Raw genomic sequence first — 19,941 nt, 5'->3', positions numbered from 1 at the left:
TAGTTCACGATTTCACGGGATCATACGTGTGGAAGCAATAAGTGATACGAAGCAATGTTTGGTGCATTATGGCTACATAGGACACACCAGTCGATGGTATGTAGAATGTATCTGCCTGACTGCCATAGGAATAAATATTCCAAGGCCTTTCTGCCCAACACTTTGAGAATGAGATGAAATGGAGATGATGTCCATTGCCCGTTATGACTCCATTGAACTCCCGCTATAAGGTTTGTCATGATTTTCCAACCCAGATCACTCCATTGATCGTTTGATCTGTTGTTGCCATAAAAGAATGCCCCGACGCCTTGTTCGCCATCTAACCCGATGTGATCGTAACCGTCTGCTTCCCTCCATACCTATCTGCCCGACCCTACCCATCGTACCTGCGGGCCGAGCGACACATTTGGAGCTAGACTTCCAATACGAGAACGTCGTCGCTAACGAGAGCGCTCGAGTCATTCTGCAAGTCGAAATTCTTTGCTCCAAACTGGTCAGAAAGGCCGTAGGGATTTGATGAGGAAAAGTCTTGGAAAACGGTTGAAGAGAAAACGTCTGGTTGAGTAGCCAGGCTAGAGTCTGGGAATGACTCGAAGTCAAAAAGCAAGTCCATAGGCTTCTCATCGAAGGCAGTAGGCTCGCTTGTAAAAGTACAAGAAAAGCTAGGGTCATTTGGAAGGCCTGTTGTTGTTGGCTTGACGTCGCGGAGAGGGAACGCTGGCGTGAGTTCGACTGACACAGCAGGTCGCACAATATCGCTGCAGGATATCGTGTCGGGTCGAACTCAGTACTAACGCTCTCCGTGTATCCGGGCGTATCAGGCTGGGAAGACTCATCGCGGGAAGGGGAGTCAAGGGAATCCATTGATACTGGGCTGGGGAAGGATGTCTGGCGGGGGCAGATGGTTTCTGAGGAGTGGAGGACTGACTCGTAGTCCTCGCCAGACGGGGTGCTGCTGGAGAACCTTTGGGTTGGGTCATCATTGGGGTGAAGTTCCTTGAAGGATCGGAGCTCGGCCGCCATCTTCCTCATGGCTTCACGGGCGACGGCCAATTCCTGCTCGAGGCTCTTCTTCTCGTCTAGGAGCAGCTCGACTTCTTGTCGCTTGCGCTCACGAGAGTTATGGGCAGCCAAGCGGTTGCGCTTGACTCGCTCGATGCGGCGTTGCTCCTTCTCATCTTCGGTCTTGGCGCGCTTCCGAGGGGGGAGGCTCGTCTTGGGCTCGGGGAGCACCTGGCCCCACGACTTCCGCTTCTTGACTGGTTTGGACTCAGACGAGCTGGGCGGAGGCGTTTGCGATAGGTTTGATGCGGGTGGTGCGAGAGGTGCTGAGTGGGGAAAGGACATGGAAATGTCCTCCATTTTGATTGTCGTGGTCGAGGCTGGGTTGATGGTGGGTGGTGGAGTAGATTGGTGTGCTGAGAGCATGCTTTGTGTCAAAGAGTGTGCGAAAGACTGGCCGAGATATTGTTCGTCCCCCATGGTGCTTGACTGCCTTTGAGATGCATGTGGATGGGGGGATGGTATGCTGGGAGTTTGGGGGATGATATTCGGGCAGTGCGGTGAGGACAGGTGGCATTTATGTTCAAGGCAGCGGCTGCAGGGGGGCGAAGGCGCTTGCCTGATGCGGCGTAGCGTGGCGCACATATTATTCTTAATTTAGGGGTGAATAATGCAACCCGCCCGCGAATCCGTCGGCCTCCCTTCCCAACTACCATTCTCGGCCCACTCTGTGTTTCACAACGGACTTCTCTGCCATCCTTCGTGCCATCGCACCGCCTTCAGCAAAATTCAGGGGTGCTCCTTTACATCATACAATTCAGAATGGCCGCGCCGTCTTTGTTTCGAGGCCCTTATCCAAAGATCGATAGAGCGCCGCCGGCCAGGGCTGAGCCATCTCAAACAAAGGCGCGGCGGGCCCGCTTTCGCAGACCTCCACCTCAGCGCTGGAGCACACCGTAACGCAGCAAGACACAGCCCTCACTCAGCTGGTGGCACCAAAAGCACTGTCATGAGATCAGCACCCAATTAGGCCGTCGACTAGTACTTCGTCCAATGTCTCTTTTTTTTCTCAGTCACGCTTTCCAATATTTTATTTTTAATAGATAACCCGATGCACAATAGCCTGACCAAAAAGCATTGGTGAGGCTTCTCGAACCATCTGCACCCCAGAGCCTTCATCTATTTTCCCAGGCTCTTGCGAATCTCTTCCCGTCGTACACAATCTCCCCGCATATCTTTTCATCTACGCCGGTGATGTAGATGAGGTTACTACCGGGAGATTTGCAGCATCTGGGGTAACAACCCTGCACGGAAGCACAAAAGAAGCAGAGAAGCACATTTTAGCCTCCGCCGTGCCGTTCCACCGTTTATCACATGCACCATCGCCATGGGTATTTGGGTACTTGTAATGGCGAGCGAAATTTTGATCGCTCGACTTGAAATTGAATTATTGCTTTTCGTTCCGGCGGCGGAATTACGAGAACCCGAGTGGAGACGTTTGTGTGTGGAGCCGATTAGGCAGCTTTATATTTCTCGCGACTCCCGTTTCGACTGGAAACGAATGTGGGTGCCTGCGTTGAACCATCCGATGGGTGTTCATCACCAACAGGTGTCATATGTCGTTCGTATTTGATGAGGTGGTACTGCGTAATCGATTTCGCCGTCTCAAACATAGCTCTTCGTGCGTCGTACTCCTCTGGTTCTAGTCCACAAGGAAGTCGTCACCATCTGAAGGCAACTGAATTCGATTGGATCACATCATTTCAGCACTCAGGGTTCTCGGGTGTCTTGACGACTGCCTAAGGGTAATACTTCGTGATGTTTCCTGCATCGGTTCGACTTCTCACCTATCTGGATCATCTTGTACAATGCTCAGGAGATCGGCCAGACAGACTTGTACGTGACTCGTTAGTTCGTCTCGGCAAATCCTCAGTTTCTCAGTGCGATGCATTTCTGTTTGTCTCTTTGAGGCTCCAATAACGCTGGTTAAACGTCAACATCAAGACTCGGACTTTTGGATAGACTCCCCAAATCTAGTTAGTGCCCATGAGCTCGCTATGTACAACCCCAACAAACTTCTCTCTCCTGCACCTACAAAGTACTTTCTTTTGTCTTCGAACTTCTTGCTAATTGCAAGCCTGCACCTTCCATCTACCGTCTGCCATCGGTCACCCTCATGCATCCTTTGCGCCCTAAGCCTCTACCATGTCATCCACCCCGAAAAAGTCTCCTCTCCGTCTGAAACCCTTAACCCTCTGGATACCGCCAAGATCTATTATGCCTTTAATCAATGGTTTATTCCGACGGGATAGCCATATCTACGACGCTAATGACTCTAATGCTGCACTTGGCAGTCTAGTTCTCACTCCCGGCGTTACAAATGCCAACCTCTGCTTAATAACGAAGACTGTCTCTATATGTACAAGCACTTTCTATCTGCAAGATGAGCATCAGTCAAGGATTGGGAAAGACAATCGGGTTCAACCTGGAAAGCACTACATTGTTGCTGGCAGTCTGGCTTTATAATCGCCCTTGATGCGTAGTTACAAAGCTAATTTGGAAGTAGATTCTTTCGATATAAACAACTAGTCATGCCTCACCTGACTGATTTCTTTGGGGCTCTCCCTTCACGAGATCGTCGATGCGTCATATCTAAGGCAACTGTAATTACGCTTGGTGGAATTGACGTTTGGGGTCACCTTGAAACCGCACACAACTTCCCATTAGCCTAGGAACATCATTGGATTGATTTACAATTCAGCCAGCTGGACGTGGCTCTACTAGCTTTTGTTTAGAATGGGAAGTTGCTTGATTTCATCATTCACCAGGTATTTAATACTTACGGCATCTTGATAAATCCAGATGTATGTTTTGGAATAATTAGAAGGTTGTGGCCTTTGGGCCTAATACCATGCTGCCCAATCGACAGGGCTAGACTGATTTCGACGCGACGTACCAGAGTTCATATGGTAATCAGCCCTCGTCGACTCTGGTGGTCTGTAGTCGGACGAGTTGGCTCGACATAAACTGGTGGGAGGACTAATGAACCGACCCTCCTCATTGAATACCGAGGAGACCTCAAGCCGTCGCCAACCACGGCCCAATAGCAATACATCCGCTTGGATTAGGTCACAACCCCTGTCCCGGGCAGGATCTTACATGGTTCGAAATACGTATGAGAATGTACTACGAAGCGCAATAGGGCGAGTTTTCGGCGAAGGCCTGCGTTACAACCCGGGTGTTAAATTGGTAAATCCGCCTCCAATATTCTCTTGAACACTGCTTAGGTAACTTTTTGAGTCTGTCTACTAAAGTACGACAACGACGGGTCCACATTCAGCTCAACTGTACTTGCTCCTTGTAAGTATACAAGCTACGCTATAGAATTAAGATTATAAAAAACCTTTAGAAAGGGGCTATAACCTTCCTTAAGTGAAAGTGTCTCTACGCTCCACTCTACAGCCTGGTATTCTACTTCGGCCTTTTACTTTTATTTAACATCTGTCAGCCCGTAAGCCTGCTGGTGGTGCTGCGGAAGAGTGTTCTATTGGTGTGAAACTTTTGGGACAGCCATATGATGTAGAAATGTATAAGCGCTAGTAGATAGTGGCTTGGTAGGGCTACAAAGCCTTCTGTAACTAGAACACCGTTGAGGGCGGATGTTTTGCCCTCTCTATCGGGGGACACTATCTTCGCCCGAATGCCGAAGAAGAAAATTAGGCGGTCGAGCATAGTTGGAAATCCTTCACTTTGGCGGTAGAGCCTGCCGTTTCTCCTTCTCTTTCTCCAGCTCTAGCCCTCCATAGTGGAGGGCTTCAAGTAACCGCAACCGGGCTGCCGTGCGCGAATCCTAACCCAAAACTCAAGCTCAACCTAGGTATTAGGAACATGGTGTTTAATAGAACGTAACTGTTACTATCAGTAGTGTTTTTAAGGCGTTACTAGCAGCAATAGGGTTTTGTTCTTACAAAAAGAGTGAATTAAAATAGCCTTATAGGCAGTAACAAGTACTGCTAAGTTAATTAATAGTAGTTACTATTTAGTGCAGTTACTGCAGTAACTAGTGTTACTAGAGGCTCTAGATGGCTTAATTTTGACACAATCTTGCCAATATAGTCGCGGAGATTGTTTAACTCTGAGATTGTGGAAGGCGATAGCTGCAATTAAACTCTTTACATAATATCTAAGGCCCCTAGGTTTTAGCTAGAGGTCGCAAGTCCAGATATTGTCCTACTTAATGTTAAAATTTAGGCTGTTAAGGCGAGAGTCCTTAGAAGACTTGTAAGAATAGAAACACTAAAGGATAAGGCCTTAATTATAGAGCTCTAAGAGCTCCTAGAGGCACTTTTTAACTTCTTAAGACAACAAAAGCTTGTGAGGTGTTAAACTAGCTACAAGCTGCAAGTGCTACGTGGAGTTTAGCATACTTAAGGAGTTACTTCACTGTTCTATACTAACAATGGATAGTATAGGCAGTTACTGCAGTAACTATAGCCTCATTAACTGTACAGTAACAGAAGGCAATTCACTTTCGTTCTAACTGCTAAGAGATTGTTACTATCAGTAACAGTAGGAACAGTACTACGTTCTATTAAACACCATGATTGGGAACTGGTGGCATGCCCAATTTCGCGTCGAAGTGGAGGACATTCTACGGAACAAGAATCAGTCCCACTAACTTAGCAATGCCACCATAATTTCAAAGCAAGGTGCGCCTGGCCTCCTTAAGTCTTTCTCCCGTGAGTTCATCAGTTAGTGTCGGTAGAGGTGTCTCCAGTGGCGTCGGTAATGGTTGACTTGAATGCCTTGTTGCTGGCGTCGCCTCATTGTTGTCTCGCGATTCCTCGACAACGATGGCAGTGGGTTCTTCCTCGGTTTGACCAGATTCACCGCTACTTATAGATCCATCGTTCATGTACATTTCGATTGCTTCTAACGTGCTCGAAGAATTTTGAGCATCTAAATCTTATTGTGAATTCAGCTCTCGTTTCTTCCTCAGTGCCAGTATCCTCCGTCAAAGCTTTGAAATAGAGTCCGCCGTCTAAACTTTCCTCTCGTTCAGGAATCTTCGCCTGAAAGTCATACTGCGGATCGAACTTGAAATCCATCACAATGAGGTACTCGCAGCTGCCTCCAGGCATTCCAAATGGCCATATACAGCCTCCCTCAAGCCGATTGCTCATTCTAAACTTGATTTTCTACCGCTGAAGATTTGTCTCTGTAAGATCGGTGTGGAATTCCGTCCAAGTCTGCAATTGGGAGCTGATCTCCGCTTCTCGCACCTAGGGAACAGGCGATTAGTGTAGTATAAGTTTCCATTTATCCGTTGGTATTGGGAGATGGGAATTTAGGGCCGGCCATGTTCTTGGAAGAGCCTTGAAAGGGATGGTTTCGATGCTGCGATTGAAGCTGTAGAGGAAGGCGAGGATGGCGAAGGGGTGGGAGCTAAGGATACTGATGAGGTCCTGTTTGCTAATTCTTCTGATATCATAAAGCTTCATTAACGCTTGTAGCATCTGACACGTTGTTAGAGTTGAGATGGAAGCTGAAGGATACGTTACTTACCCCTGTCGCCTCTCTCTAATTCCGGTATTCTAAAACTACATTTATCGCGTATTCTGCTAATCCCTTTTATTTCTACTAAGATCGCACTAAATTATGAACACATATCTAGTAATCCGCTCTTGTCGCCTACTCTCCCGGAGTCACAAACAAGAACATTGTTTGCGCTTTCAGGAAAGCACGTATCCTTTAGCATTCATCGCGTTATAGATATTCTTTTGCTTAGGGTACAACGTTAGCAAACCTTGTCCCTAGTACGTCCCTAACGATTATAGAATAGGCTTTCCTACCTTGCTGAAACTTAGAAGATACATATTAGGATGCTAACTCACCCTAAAATCTATAGTAGCTTCAGAAATTCTATGCACATTCAGATGGGTGCAAGAGGTTAATAGAACTCCCTAGAAGAGTGGAGTATAAGATGTCTTCGTCGTAGTCGATATCGAATTTATGATCTAATTTAAGAAGAGTGCAAGTTGAAGTCTATAGACCAAAACTTCGCCGATTTTTAACTGGCTAGCACTTCAAAGCCACCCGTTCTATCTCTAATATAGGATCTAAGTCCACCATGCTAACCTCTAAACCAATATAGAGAAAAACCTCGCAGAATGCCACCCACCATTCCTTCCTTTCATCCGTGTATGTAATGCAGACCACCTAACCTTCCAAATCCGGTGACAGCAAACTATACTCAGCGACATCTTTATCCCTCACCCCTTCACCTTCTTTCTCCTCCCCTTTCTCGCTCTTCTCCCGCTCTTGAAAGGCATCTGGCACCTTCTCAGAGAGATTAATAGCAACGAAGGATTTGGGCAATTTAACGCTGGTGGAACGAGTTAGTTTGTGCGTCAGGGAAAGCCTAGAAAAATCGCATAGGAAATAAGGCTCGACTGGAAGAACTGAAAGGATTGAAAGGAAAAAGCGTTGACATACGTGTGAAATTTTGCGCGCAAAGTTTCTAGCACTTCTTTCCAGTCGTGGTGGGCAGTGAGGCTACGGCGCGGGGAGAAGCCGATCATGTGTCTTGAGTCTAGTTGTCTGCGAGTGGGAGCGTGTAAGCGAGATGCCTACGGAATAGTAGTGAATGGGAATACTTACACATCAAGTGGTGCAAAAACGTGACAACCAGGCGATAACGTGATGCGAATGCTATAATTGAAGGAATTGGGCTCGTCATCCGACGTAGAATTTTCTGACTCGTACAACTCGAATCCGATTTGAGAGAGGTAGTCGAGTTCAGGGATAGCGTTGCGTTCGATCTTCGTTTTAATGCCGCCTTCAAGGATGCAGTTCAGGAGAGTGTAGATATGTGACTCTTTGGTGAAGTAGAAGAAACATTTGGGTGCGTCGGAGGCTTGTAGCTCTTCCAGGTCCTCAACAATCTCTTTCAACAGAGGGAGAGATGTTAAGAGGCCAATCTCAAGCTTTTCGCTAGACTTGATACCGTACTCTTGCGGACCGATATAGTCGAAAAGAACTTTGCAGAGGTGATACATTTCGCGGAGCTTGACGAGCCGAGCATCTACTTGTCCCTTCGATGCAGCATTGCTCAGGCCCGTGTACAGCTTGAAGTACGACTCGTGCGGGTAGAGAGGTGATGGTGCGGGTTTCATAGTGATCTCAGATTTGCGTCTAAAACCCATTCGGTGCGCAATATTTGCACGCTCTGGTGGCTTTTCGACAGCCTGATTCTCCTTTTGGTCCGCCTTCGGATGTATTTCTGTTTGGACTGGTGGTGGTTTCCCTTGTATATCCGTCCACGATTGCCTTGATCTGGATCCTTCGGCTGTAGGGTTTTCGTCGAGGAAGCTTGCATCTGGAGTGAAGACCCATTCGAGGAACTGGCGATTATGCAGAGCGTCGAACTTCATTGTATCGTATAACTCAGAGATTTTACTCGGGTCAACCTTGTCAGCATCTCCAAATTCTTTAAACAGCTTCTCCCAACGTTCTTTGAAAAGCTCCGGACCCTCATTACAACACCATCGAGATTGAATCTGGTTTACGGTAGTAGCTTTAGATAATGCGTGACTGATGTGTCCTGAAGAGGAGGCGTCTCCAGCAGGACTAGCAATTGCACTGAGGGATGACACTGCCCCAGACTCAATCTTCTTGAAGTTGTGATTCATGAGTCTCTGGTGAAATTTCATCAGCTCCACTACCTGCCTGACCACAATGTAGGGTTCCGGGACATCCTTCGGCCAAGCGAACTGAGGAGGAGCTTTATCGCCTTCGCGCAGTAGAGTCTTGAGCTTTTTCTTCACCTTGTCCATCTCATCCTTGGCAGCGTTGGAATCGTCCAGAAGATCCTTCCGGACTTGAATGTTCTCTGCCGGATATTGGTCCTTTTCCAGGAATGACGCGGCAAAGATCTGAGCACTTGTAGTAACGCGCCTCTCGGAGCTACTGAAAATAGTAACATCATCAAGGACATCTCTATTCATCAGCAGCAGGTCATTCCTGAAGTTCGCGCCCATATCCTGCGCCTGATAGCGTGCAGAGTGAGTTGGCTCGCCTCCCCATTTGATAATCAGTTGCAACTTATCGAGAATGAGGTTGTTCTCCGCCGCAGATATACGCGACAATGTAACGCCGGACATCGAGTCACTTCGTTTTTGAGCCCAATCGCCACTTGTTTCGATAGGCTCGGCGAATGAAGACCCAGTTTTGAGCCTCTCCGGTGAGGCTTCGATGTGAGGGTCACCCGGGAGAAGTTCCTCTTTTCTCCTCTTTCGAAACATGGGCTTGATCTGCACTTTGGTTCCTGGCCATGCCCCTTTTTTGTTAAGATATATCTTCAACTCTCGTAGCTTCTTGGGATCTTCAACTCCTTCCTCCATGGCAAGCTTGACTGCGTCACTCACACTCTGTAAAGCAGCTTCGCCTATGAGTAAAACCTCTTCTTGATGTCCCATCAGCAGATCCACGAAAGGCTTCGTGTGGAATGTGTATTTGAACTTTTGCTTCGGTGTACGATCGGCGTGCCGGATGACGGAAACCACCCCTTTCAACTTCCACTGCGCCTTCGAGGCAGGTGGGGGTACGTTGATGTGGTCATCAGAATGAGACCCCTGGATGTCTAAAGCGAGTTCCTTGTCACGAACGGTAAGTGGAAGGAGTAGATCTGATTCTGATCTGAGACTATTCGACATCGCTGGCGCACATGGCTTCTCGAAGGTAGGTGAAGCTGTGATGGGAGTGGTACTTAGCGATGCATCTGGAGACGATGGTATGTTACCTGAATGATGCCCCGAACGGAGATGTGGGATATGGGGATGGTGTCCCGCTAGTTTTGACATACTAGGAGATTTGAAAATACCCTTTAGTGTTTGGCGATGGCTGGTCGTATTCTTTCTTGAGACGGTTGATTTATCTGGTCCTTCTTGGGCGTCAACAGGTGCGGATTGGACTTTCTTTCTTTCCTTACGCTGGATCTCCTTGATGAACATTTCCTTCAAGATATTCGCTGCCTTGTCGTAGTAATCCCCGTTGTCCTTGACGAAGCTCCACCCATTCACATCGATGACGTAACTTCGGTCGCCGCAACGAAGAAGATCGAAACCGCACACTCGTTGGCCGAACCCTTCTGAGATCTTGGAAGCCATAGCAGCCTCGCTCTCGCTAAGTTTAGTGACATATCGAACTTCCTTGCCACTCGGATTGCGTTTGACGAGACCGTCAACGACTGGTGATTTTCTGGTCTCTGCGTGGCAGAAATTGGGACCAACGGTGTATGCCTTGACATCTTCAGAATTCTCGACGTGCAGGAATTGCTCGTAGATGAAGCTGCTTGTGGGGTCGGTGATAGATCTTGGCACATCTAGCTTGTCATCCTTTTCCGAGCTCTTGTTGTTCACTTTGCGGAACAACCTTCGGCCTCCGCCACCTTCCTTCTTGTGGTAGTATATACTGATGTTGTGATCTTCTCCACTCACCGGCTTCTCAACAAAAGGCTTCGTGAGGGACACTCCATCAACACGGATTGTGTTACCGTCATCGAGGAGCTCGACCTTCTTGGGCAGCGGAAAGCCGCCGCCGGTGCCATCACTGGGGCCAGGCAGACTGACTCCGGTTCGGTCAAACAGAGCTTTAGCAAACTCAGCAGACTGCAGTTTCGGGCCCCCGTCGCGATTCACCTCGACTCGTCTGGGAGTCGGAACACTCAGCTTGTCAAGGATGCGCAGACAAAGACGGCGGTCCCACAGCACCTGCTGCATGGGCAGGTCATTGACACAGAAGGGTTTGCGCAGGCGAGTATATGAGATGGCCTTGTCTAAGGGGAAACCATCGGAGAAGAACGAAATCAGGAAGTCACAGACGGGCCAATTCTCTACGTCTTCGTCCAAGATGATCTTGTCTCCAAAGATCTTGACCTCGAACTCTTCGACGAGCTTTCCAAAGATGTTGCGCGCAGGCTTACTTCGCGCCTTGGACTCGAGCGCACACACCCCGATAATGCCACGTGATGGCTTCTTGGGCTCTTTCATGTCTCTGCTCCCAGGACTGCTGCTTGCCCCCGTGCTTCCGCTGATGCGGCGCTGGGCGGTTGTGCGGCTTCGGGAGCGCCGAGCGCTGTGGTTTGGGCTGGAGGTGGGCAGTTGACTGAGCTGGGGAGAGGTAGAGAGGTAGGTAGGGCCACTGTGCGGGGTGGTGGGCAGTCCAGCGTGGGTCGATTGGTCTTTGGGAAAGAGCAATTGGGTGGGCGAGAGCTTGGGGCCGAGGCTGCCATTCTGGCTAGACGTGGTGATAGAGAGCGAGGAAGTGGCAGTCGTGGTCCCCTGTGACGGGCCTTCCATCCTCATACCTTCCACCCTCACGCCTTCCGGTTCTGATCCCGTCACTGAGCTCGGCCCGCTAATTCCGCGGGTGGTGTTGTAAATGGCAGAGCCCAATGAATAGAGCGACGAGAAAGACATGCGATTCGACTCCGGCTCGCCCTCAGACCTAGGTGGACGGTAGGCTTCGGGCAACATTAGCGTCTGCGTCGACGCGAGACTTGCATGGCGTCCGCCCTCGAGGGTGGGTGTCGTGTTGGACTCGTCGATGGCCCACCCACTCTTGGAAGGACCTGCATGCTCGAAGACGCTGTTGTCGGAGGCCTTCGAGGCCGGCCGCGATGGGAACTGTTTCGCTATCGATTTGGACGAGGGTGGAGGCATTGACACTGAGGCGCGCTCAGCGTTGGAACCGCTTGTCTCTGCCTCGGACGATCTCGCCTTTCGGCTCGAAGCTGGGGACGTTGTCCCTGACGCCAGTAGGTGCGCATTCGTCCATGATGTCTGGGATTCTGCACTGACGGTGCGCGAGAGTCCCTCCATATGTAAAGGCCACCCACGCTGACGGAAGGGTTTGGGGGTTCAGGATTGCTTTTTCCTGCAAGCGAATTTCCGAGATTCAGGACAATGACGCCATTATGGGAGAGACAATGAGTGAGTTGCTGCAATCATCCAGAATTCAGAGGGAATTACAGGGTGAAGCATTCGACGGAGTCGAGATCTGAGGCTGCATTCTTTTATATCCTATGCGACCCCTGGAAGTTGATGCGTCACTAAGGTCTTTCTCCCAGGACCGAAGCGATATCAGAGAATGAGACCAGCATATCGGAGAACCACAATTGGAAATGTCACACGAATAATTATTTCTCGACACAAGATAGCCCATTAGCATCTGCATCTTCGATTGTACCGAAGATAGCTTCGAAGATAAAGACCTGTCACCAAAAAGAATCTTCGGTCTGCAAGGACAGCGGCCAACCTAGCATTCACTTGGTCCCTGCGCCGATTGCTAGCGCGGGGGTGCCAATGCGGCGAGATGCATCTAATCTTATCTCATCGCCGCTAATTTTTTTCCCACCGCAGCTTCCGACTTTGCGATTGCACCTCGGACTGCACTACGTCTTTATCTCGCCAGAGGCTGCCGAATTACTGGTATCATGGAGATTCCAGCCCCCAGGGTGCTTGGTGCTGCTCCCAATGGCCCGATAGTGAAGCGACAGAAGCTCGACACCAGCAGCCAGAAACGTACTGCACCGCTTGTGCATCGATCGAAGATATTTGCGCCCTTCCGAGTAAGTGATTTGGTATGGAATCTTTGAGTTCTATTAAGCCAACCCGATATTCTAGACTGTCGGCCTCGTTTCTCCTACAGAAGTGCCCTTCACCACTCTTCCTCTCGGGAAGACCACTTTCCAAATCACCACCTCCGTGGGCAGATCGCTCCAAACGTACGATTTGAAGAAGGGCCTGAATATCGTTTTCATTACAAGACCACAGACTCTAGAGAATATCACGGCAACTTTGGCATGGAAACAATTCGTAATTGCAGCATGGGGCGGTCTGGGCTCGAAATCTGCACGTGGTGTGTGGTTGTTTCAGCGCGGAAAAAAGGTAGATGAACTGGAACTGCCTAGGAGGATGAGAGAGAACATAACACAGATCGTTGCGTTTGGTGAATGGATCGTCGGATGCTGCTCCACTTCGATCGAGATCTGGAAGTCTACCACTTTGGAGCATTATACTACTCTTCACGGCGCATCGTCAGCTCCACTCTCCGGAGGCATCTGTACAATGCCAACGTACCTGAATAAGATATTCCTAGGCAGGGGTGACGGGTCTGTGGAGATATGGAACCTGAGCACCGCCAAGCTGCTCTACACGCTCCTCCCACCAACATCAAACTTCGGTCCAGTAACGGCGCTGCAGCCAAGTCCAGCGTTGTCCCTCCTCGCAATCGCCTACCAATCAGGTCCCGTTGTCATCCATGATGTTCGAAGAGACAAGGAAGTCTTGCGACTGAACATGGGCAACTCGGCCAAATTTCCCGTTACCTCGATTTCTTTTAGGACCGATGGGCTAGGAGCAGGTGATGACGGCCGTAAAGATGGTGTAATGGCAACTGCAAGTACGCGCAGTGGCGATGTGACATTCTGGGATTTAAACGAAGGGGGCCGCAAAATGGGAGTCCTGCATGGTGCTCACAATCCCTCTCCATCCGCAAGTGGTGGAGTTGGAGGAGGTGTCAGCAAAATCGAATTTCTTGCAGGGCAGTCGGTACTCGTCTCTAGCGGACTCGACAACTCTCTGAAAAGCTGGATAGTTGACGAGACTCCGTTTTCACCAGTCCCGCGACCTTTGCATGCTCGTGGTGGCCATGCGGCCCCTGTTTCAACACTTCGCTTTCTCCCACCAAACTCCGATGGTACAGATGATGCGGGTAAATGGCTACTTTCCGCAAGTAGGGACCGAAGTCTTTGGGGTTGGAGCCTGCGGAGAGATGGACAAAGTACCGAACTCAGTCAAGGAGCACTTCAGAAAAAAGCCAAAAAGATGGGTCTTCTCAATGGCAGTGGCTCAGATGCCAAGCTTCATACTACGTTGGAAGATCTTAGGGCGTCGGCGATTACTTGCATTGCATGCTCACTCAACCGTGATGGTGGCATGGGGACTATTCCTGGTAAGACTGGAATTTGGACTAATTCGGCAAAGCTACCTGGGGATAAGAAAGCTCGGGAAGCAAACATGACTGGATGGGAAAGCATCATCACTGGGCATGAAGGAGATAAAGTTGCCCGGACCTGGTTTTGGGGTCGCAAACGGGCTGGAAGATGGGCATTCGAGACCGGGGATGGTACAGACGTTAAGGTTCGTTAGATCCACTTTTAAGAACGATATAACATTTTGCTAACATCGTGCAGAGTGTAGCAGTATCCCCTTGTGGCACATTCGCCCTGATTGGATCCGCCGGCGGCTCTCTTGACATGTATAATCTTCAGTCTGGCAAACATAGACAGAGGTTCCCTGCTCGGTTAACGCCAGCACAAGCTAAGAAGCTAAAGCTTCAACGGCTCGAACGAGACGTTGGTGTTCCAACAGCACAATCTGATGCAAAAACAGTGTTCGGAAGAGGAGAGGGGAAGCATACAGGCGCTATTACTGGCATTGCGGTCGATAGTCTCAATCGCACTGTCGTCAGTTGCGGGGAGGACGGTAAGGTGAAGGTCAGTATTTCCATTACCCAGAGGAGAATGTAACTGATTCACTGTTAGTTTTGGGACTTTGCAAGTACCCTTCTCCTTTACGAAATGAACTGGTATCCAATGACGAGAATTGTCGGCTTGAGATATCACTGTGCTAGCGATTTAATAGCACTAAGTTGTGACGACGGCTCTGTAAGAGTCGTGGATATTGAGACTAAAAAGCTAATTCGAGAGCTTTGGTCTGCGACTTCTCATGCTAAGATCCAGATCGTGGACTATACGTTCTCTAACGATGGGCGTTGGATTATTTCCGCTTGTTCAGATTCCATAATTCGAATTTGGGATCTACCGACAGGGCATCTCATCGATGCGATGAAACTGCCGACTCCGTGTACTTCCATTGCCTTCTCCCACACGGGCGAGTATCTTGCCACTGCGCAAGAAGGCGAAGTCGGAGTGCATATCTGGACAAACCGTACACTCTTCACGCACGTCTCGACGCGCCATATATCCGAGAACGATATCGCTACCATCACTGCCATTACTGTACCCACTACTTCTGGTGAGGGCGGTCAAGGCCTTATCGAAGCAGCCGCTCAGGAGGAGCCCGAAGAGGAGCAACGGGATGAAACTAGTGTTCCAATCGTGGACCATTTAGCAGAGGGTATCACGACGCTCAGTCTCGTACCAAAATCTCGATGGCAGACACTCGTTCATCTTGACATAATCCGGGCTCGAAACAAACCGAAAGAAGTCCCAAAGCCTCCTGAAAAGGCCCCTTTCTTCCTCCCTTCCCTTTCCGAGAATCCACCCTCCACCACAACGTCGAATGACATCGCTCTCCCCAGCCAAGAGTCCACCTCAAGGGTATCGGTCTCCGCTCTCGCATCGAAGTCCACCGCTTCAACAGCCATGAATCAGTTCACGCGTCACCTCGCCCACGCGTCCGAGACAACAGATTACACACTTCTTCTCTCGCATCTCTCTTCGCTTCCTCCATCCGCCGCTGACATCGCTATCCGCACCATGGATACTGTGGCTCCATACACTGAGTTATGTACATTTATACAAGCGCTTACTTCGAGACTCAAGGAGAGGAGGGATTATGAACTGATAGAAGCGTGGATGAGCGTCTTTTTGAGATTGTATGGGGATGTTATTGTTAAGGACGATATTTTAGTTATGAATCTCAGAGCATGGCAGGAGGAGGCGAAGAGAGAACGTGAGAGGGTAGGCGGATTGGTTGGTTATAGTGTTGGTGTTGTGGGGTGGGTGAGAAGTGCACGATGAGGCAGGCGATACTTCATCGCTTTGATATAAGCTTGAGGCTGACTCCATCTTGTGTATGTGGAGAAATAGCAGGCGACCATAGCCTTATAAAAATCGTTAAGATCTAACGTCCCTCACTGCGTAGCGAGACACACTGTGTGGAGAGACAAACAAGGGGTACTTTAACTTTTAGCAGCTGCAGAACCCGTGCGCACAACAAATATTGCTATAATTCTATAGAAATAATCTGCTATAGCTAATCCTAAATGCCTATTATTAACTCTTCCCTAAAATTATGTTTGCATTGTCGCCTCTGCACCTAATTTGTGAAGCACCTTCTTTTATAACGTAACAGACTTCCTCCCTACAGCGCTAACCTTAAGTCCTTGTTGCTCTAAATTTTTGTGGAATAACCTTGTCTAAGCCCTAGAACCTCCCTCTAGTGGTAGGATGTTATTATCAGCCCTATGCGCGCTGCAGGACGCAATTTCACGCAGGGCCGCCATGTCAATTAGTACCTCTAGCGGAACTAATTCACTAATCCTTGCTAATAGGAGGTGACCCCGCACGTCCTACCTCATACACCCGCGGTATTTTATTGTGAGGAATGTGGCTGTGCGGGTCGCGCAAGCCCTTAGAATATTACTAAATCCAACTTAGGATTAGGAGCAGTGTTAAGACTTAAAGGGCTTAGCGCTTGTTTAGTTAGCCAACGCGTCTCAGCGTCTCAACCACTCAACACAGCCATCGTACAACTTTAAGATGCGGTCCAACGCCTAGCGATAGGTGCTTTTGTAACATAGAGACACGCCACTCACGTCGCCCTCAAGCTGCGAAACCTGCTGTTGTCTCTTCTGCTGACTAAACAAAATACCTGCTTAAGCCACCACGTCCTTATGCTTCTTGAGCCCACTGGCGCCAATTCCTAGACTAAGCAGCAGCCAAGCTTTAACTAGTCTCGGCTCGTTGAAAGGGAATACGATGAGATAGGAAGGAGATAAGATAACATCGCCTCCAGCACAACCCTCTGGCTGGAGCGGGTTGGCCGTCCTCCCTGCTGGCGTGATCAAGCTGTTCGTCTACTTATTAAGATGCACAGTACACAAACATTTTCAGTCTAGTAGCTTGCAAATTCGCCTTCTGTCAAGGATCGCTACATGCCAGCCTTCCGGCGCCATTCTGTAGGCTGTGACGTGGCTGTGCAATGAGCCTCACTGTTACGGGAGGCTGAGATTGTGTTCATCCTCACAAAACTAAGACCGCTAAGGCACTTCAGAATCACTTCACTTCACTTCACTCTTGAGTGTCTTAATCTCGACGCAGATCTTTGGTACGACTGTGCATTCCTATTTTCCTATGTGCGGGCTATCCTCAATAGCTAGGACTAACTCTGAGCAGACGAGCCAGTTGCCGTGCTTGTGTCTTCAACCAGGCTGCAGCCTTTGAGCCTCCAACATTCTATTCCTATCGCATGCGCCTGTTAAACCCCGTATAGAGCAATGCGTCTTCTGCTACGCAGCGACACAGGCGGTGTCAGCCTTACCCAGGACTTCTTAGGCGACGATCTAATCCCTCCCTATGCCATCCTTTCACATACCTGGATAGAGGGCCAGGAGGTCACTTTCCGAGATTTGATGGATGGCACCGGACAGAACAAGGCTGGCTACGAGAAGATCCGGTTTTGTGGACAACAGGCTGATCGCGACGGTTTACAACACTTTTGGGTGGACACTTGCTGCATCGACAAATCAGACCACGTCGAACTTCAGGACGCTATCAACTCTATGTTCCGCTGGTACCAGAATGCTGCCAAGTGCTATGTTTATCTGTCGGACGTCTCGATAACCAAGCGGAAGGCAAGTAGTGGGTGCTCCGAGTTTGCTTGGGAGCCAGCTTTTCGGGTAAGCCGATGGTTTAACCGGGGCTGGACTTTACAAGAGCTTCTTGCCCCACGCTCTGTTGAGTTCTTCTCCCAAGAAGGCAAATATCTAGGTAATAAGAGAAGCCTGGAGCAACAGATCTATCAGATAACAAGCATCGGTGTCCCTGCCCTCCAAGGATCCCCTCTATGCAATTTTGATGTTGAGGAGCGACTGTCATGGATGGAGGGTCGCCGGACTACGCGCAAAGAAGACAGGGCGTACTCGCTATTGGGTATCTTTGGCATATATATGCTGCCTAACTATGGTGAAGGGGAGGAGAACGCGTTCAGACGGCTTCGTGAGGAGATTGATAGGGTTTCGAGTGGTCCCCAGCTAAAAGAAGATCGAATATGCATTCAAAATTTACGCCTCACCGACCCCCGCAATGACAAGAGACGTATTGAAGAAACAAAGGGCGGGCTACTAAAGGACTCGTACCGCTGGATCCTCGAAAACTCCGACTTCCGACGATGGAGTGACGGCCAGCAGAGCCGACTGCTGTGGATCAAAGGCGAGCCTGGAAAGGGCAAGACGATGCTTCTTTGCGGCATCATTGACGAGCTGAACAAGTTAATGGGCAAGACAGCTCTCCTATCCTACTTCTTCTGCCAGGCCATGGACTCGCGTATTAACAGCGCTACAGCCGTGCTGCGAGGTCTACTGTACTTGCTTGTCGATCAACAGCCATCGCTTGTCTTGCATATACGGAAGAAGCACGATCACGCAGGCAAAGCGCTCTTTGAGGATATGAATGCCTGGGTTGCCTTGTGCGAGATCTTCACAGATATCCTGCAAGACCTAAACCAAAAAAGCACATATCTAATTATTGATGCGCTTGATGAATGCGTTATAGACTTGCCAAGACTACTAGACTTTATTATCCAAAAGTCTATTGTATATCCTCATGTTAAGTGGATTATCTCTAGCCGCAACTGGCCCGACATTGAGGGACGTCTTGAGAGAGCAGGAAACAAGGTTAGGCTAAGCCTTGAGTTGAATGCAGAGTCTGTATCAACGGCTGTCCGGTCATATGTTCGGCACCAGGTTACTCAGCTAGCGCAAGAAAAGAAGTATGACAACAAAACGCGAGACGCTGTACTCGCTCACCTGTTCTTAAATGCGCATGACACCTTCCTATGGGTGGCTTTAGTCTGCCAACACCTTCGCGATGTCCCACGATGGAAGGTGTTCGCAAAGCTGAAGGCATTTCCACCTGGGCTTAGCCCTCTTTACAATCGAATGCTGGAGCATATACGCAACTCGGACGATGCAGATCTCTGCAAGCACATACTAGCGTTGATTGCGACTGTATACCGACCCATCACACTGAAAGAGCTCACATCTCTTATTAAGGGGCTAGAGGATATGGCCGATGATATCGAGTCGTTACGAGAGATTATTGGCCTATGTGGCTCGTTCCTTACTATTCAAGGAGATACTGTCTATTTTGTGCATCAATCTGCAAAGGAATTTCTATTTGCTAATGCCTCTAACGAAATCTTCCCATCTGGAACAGAGGAGGTCCACAATACAGTCGTCTCGCAATCCCTTAAAATCATGTCTAGGACGCTACAAAGAGACATGTACGGCTTATATGCGTTCGGGTATCCTGCTAAGCAAGTTAAACGGCCAGATCTGGACCCATTAGCAGCGTCACGCTACTCGTGTATCTACTGGGTTGATCACCTCCATGACTGCAATCCTAGCCCTTCCGTAAATCGCACTGGCCATCTACTAGAGGAAGGCGCTATTACTAACTTTATAAAGAAAAAGTTTCTCTACTGGCTAGAAGCGCTTAGCCTCTGCAAGAGTGTACCGCAAGGAGTAGTTTCAATGACGAGACTTGAGGCTGTAGTAGAGGTAAACCAAGATTAGCGCTTACATTTATGTATATTGCATGCTAACACAAGCTAGGGAAGAATATATGGAGACACACTGCTCAAGGTAGTGCGAGATGCACGTCGATTTATTATGTCTCATAAGTGGGCAATAGAGAACAGCCCTCTTCAAGCATATGTGTCCGCACTCCTATTCAGCCCAACTTGCAGCCTAATAAGAAATCTCTTTAAGAGGGAAAAGCCAGACTGGATCGTAATAAAGCCGGCTATACAAGAGAAATGGAGCCCCTGCCTCCAGACGCTCGAGGGCCATAGCGGATGGGTCAGCTCAGTGGCCTTCTCCCACGACTCCACCCGGCTGGTGTCAGGGTCA

At 49.2% G+C, this 19,941-nt stretch overlaps 6 protein-coding genes across 6 annotated transcripts in view; 4 read left to right on the top strand and 2 right to left on the bottom strand.

The window, feature by feature from the left end:
- Window positions 1-412: 412 nt before the first annotated feature.
- On the bottom strand, window positions 413-1,428 carry BDR25DRAFT_218046 (uncharacterized protein; the record flags this gene model as incomplete). The annotated part of the gene is made up of 2 exons (XM_033684917.1): window positions 413-641; window positions 740-1,428. 2 exons carry the CDS (start codon window positions 1,426-1,428, stop codon window positions 413-415), a joined length of 918 nt encoding a protein of 305 aa, XP_033550071.1.
- Window positions 1,429-2,927: 1,499 nt separating this feature from the next.
- Window positions 2,928-3,839, top strand: BDR25DRAFT_302191 (uncharacterized protein). The gene is made up of 2 exons (XM_033689744.1): window positions 2,928-3,038; window positions 3,140-3,839. The coding sequence occupies exon 2, from the start codon at window positions 3,208-3,210 to the stop codon at window positions 3,526-3,528; it is 321 nt and encodes a 106-aa protein (XP_033550070.1). The 5' UTR covers window positions 2,928-3,038; window positions 3,140-3,207; the 3' UTR covers window positions 3,529-3,839.
- A 1,763-nt stretch (window positions 3,840-5,602) lies between these two features.
- BDR25DRAFT_352669 (uncharacterized protein) lies at window positions 5,603-6,757 on the top strand (the record flags this gene model as incomplete). The annotated part of the gene is made up of 9 exons (XM_033695046.1): window positions 5,603-5,670; window positions 5,708-5,745; window positions 5,780-5,819; window positions 5,863-5,876; window positions 5,959-6,034; window positions 6,065-6,302; window positions 6,354-6,469; window positions 6,534-6,571; window positions 6,708-6,757. 9 exons carry the CDS (start codon window positions 5,603-5,605, stop codon window positions 6,755-6,757), a joined length of 678 nt encoding a protein of 225 aa, XP_033550069.1.
- Window positions 6,758-7,065: 308 nt separating this feature from the next.
- BDR25DRAFT_282566 (uncharacterized protein) lies at window positions 7,066-12,044 on the bottom strand. The gene is made up of 3 exons (XM_033687983.1): window positions 7,663-12,044; window positions 7,498-7,602; window positions 7,066-7,387 (listed from the first exon to the last, which is right to left on the bottom strand). Exons 1-3 carry the CDS (start codon window positions 11,880-11,882, stop codon window positions 7,222-7,224), a joined length of 4,491 nt encoding a protein of 1,496 aa, XP_033550068.1. The 5' UTR covers window positions 11,883-12,044; the 3' UTR covers window positions 7,066-7,221.
- A 416-nt stretch (window positions 12,045-12,460) lies between these two features.
- On the top strand, window positions 12,461-15,872 carry BDR25DRAFT_257476 (Utp21-domain-containing protein). Its single transcript, XM_033686481.1, has 4 exons — window positions 12,461-12,631; window positions 12,687-14,204; window positions 14,258-14,560; window positions 14,609-15,872. Exons 1-4 carry the CDS (start codon window positions 12,497-12,499, stop codon window positions 15,827-15,829), a joined length of 3,177 nt encoding a protein of 1,058 aa, XP_033550067.1. The 5' UTR covers window positions 12,461-12,496; the 3' UTR covers window positions 15,830-15,872.
- Window positions 15,873-17,068: 1,196 nt separating this feature from the next.
- The window catches only part of BDR25DRAFT_302189 (HET-domain-containing protein), a 3,976-nt gene continuing 1,103 nt past the window's right edge, over window positions 17,069-19,941 (top strand). The window contains exons 1-3 of the mRNA XM_033689743.1: window positions 17,069-17,138; window positions 17,207-19,590; window positions 19,645-19,937. Coding sequence (XP_033550066.1) covers window positions 17,308-19,590; window positions 19,645-19,937 — 2,576 coding nt within the window. The 5' untranslated portion in view covers window positions 17,069-17,138; window positions 17,207-17,307. The remainder of the gene's footprint in view (window positions 17,139-17,206; window positions 19,591-19,644; window positions 19,938-19,941) is intronic.

The sequence above is a fragment of the Lindgomyces ingoldianus genome (assembly GCF_010093535.1).
Source record: "Lindgomyces ingoldianus strain ATCC 200398 unplaced genomic scaffold BDR25scaffold_9, whole genome shotgun sequence".
Classification (NCBI taxonomy): Eukaryota; Fungi; Ascomycota; class Dothideomycetes; order Pleosporales; family Lindgomycetaceae; genus Lindgomyces; species Lindgomyces ingoldianus.
This window is presented reverse-complemented; position numbering and strand designations above follow the sequence as displayed.

Bases quoted from the DNA above. Each gene is read 5' to 3' on its own strand.
- BDR25DRAFT_302191 (XM_033689744.1), top strand. From the start codon at position 3,208: ATGTCATCCACCCCGAAAAAGTCTCCTCTCCGTCTGAAACCCTTAACC.
- BDR25DRAFT_282566 (XM_033687983.1), bottom strand. From the start codon at position 11,882: ATGGAGGGACTCTCGCGCACCGTCAGTGCAGAATCCCAGACATCATGG. The intron at 7,603-7,662 runs GTAAGTATTCCC...TCCCACTCGCAG, and splicing joins GTTTTTGCACCACTTGATGT to ACAACTAGACTCAAGACACA. The intron at 7,388-7,497 runs GTATGTCAACGC...TCGTTCCACCAG, and splicing joins TTGCGCGCAAAATTTCACAC to CGTTAAATTGCCCAAATCCT.
- BDR25DRAFT_257476 (XM_033686481.1), top strand. From the start codon at position 12,497: ATGGAGATTCCAGCCCCCAGGGTGCTTGGTGCTGCTCCCAATGGCCCG. The intron at 12,632-12,686 runs GTAAGTGATTTG...CCGATATTCTAG, and splicing joins AGATATTTGCGCCCTTCCGA to ACTGTCGGCCTCGTTTCTCC. The intron at 14,205-14,257 runs GTTCGTTAGATC...AACATCGTGCAG, and splicing joins GGGATGGTACAGACGTTAAG to AGTGTAGCAGTATCCCCTTG.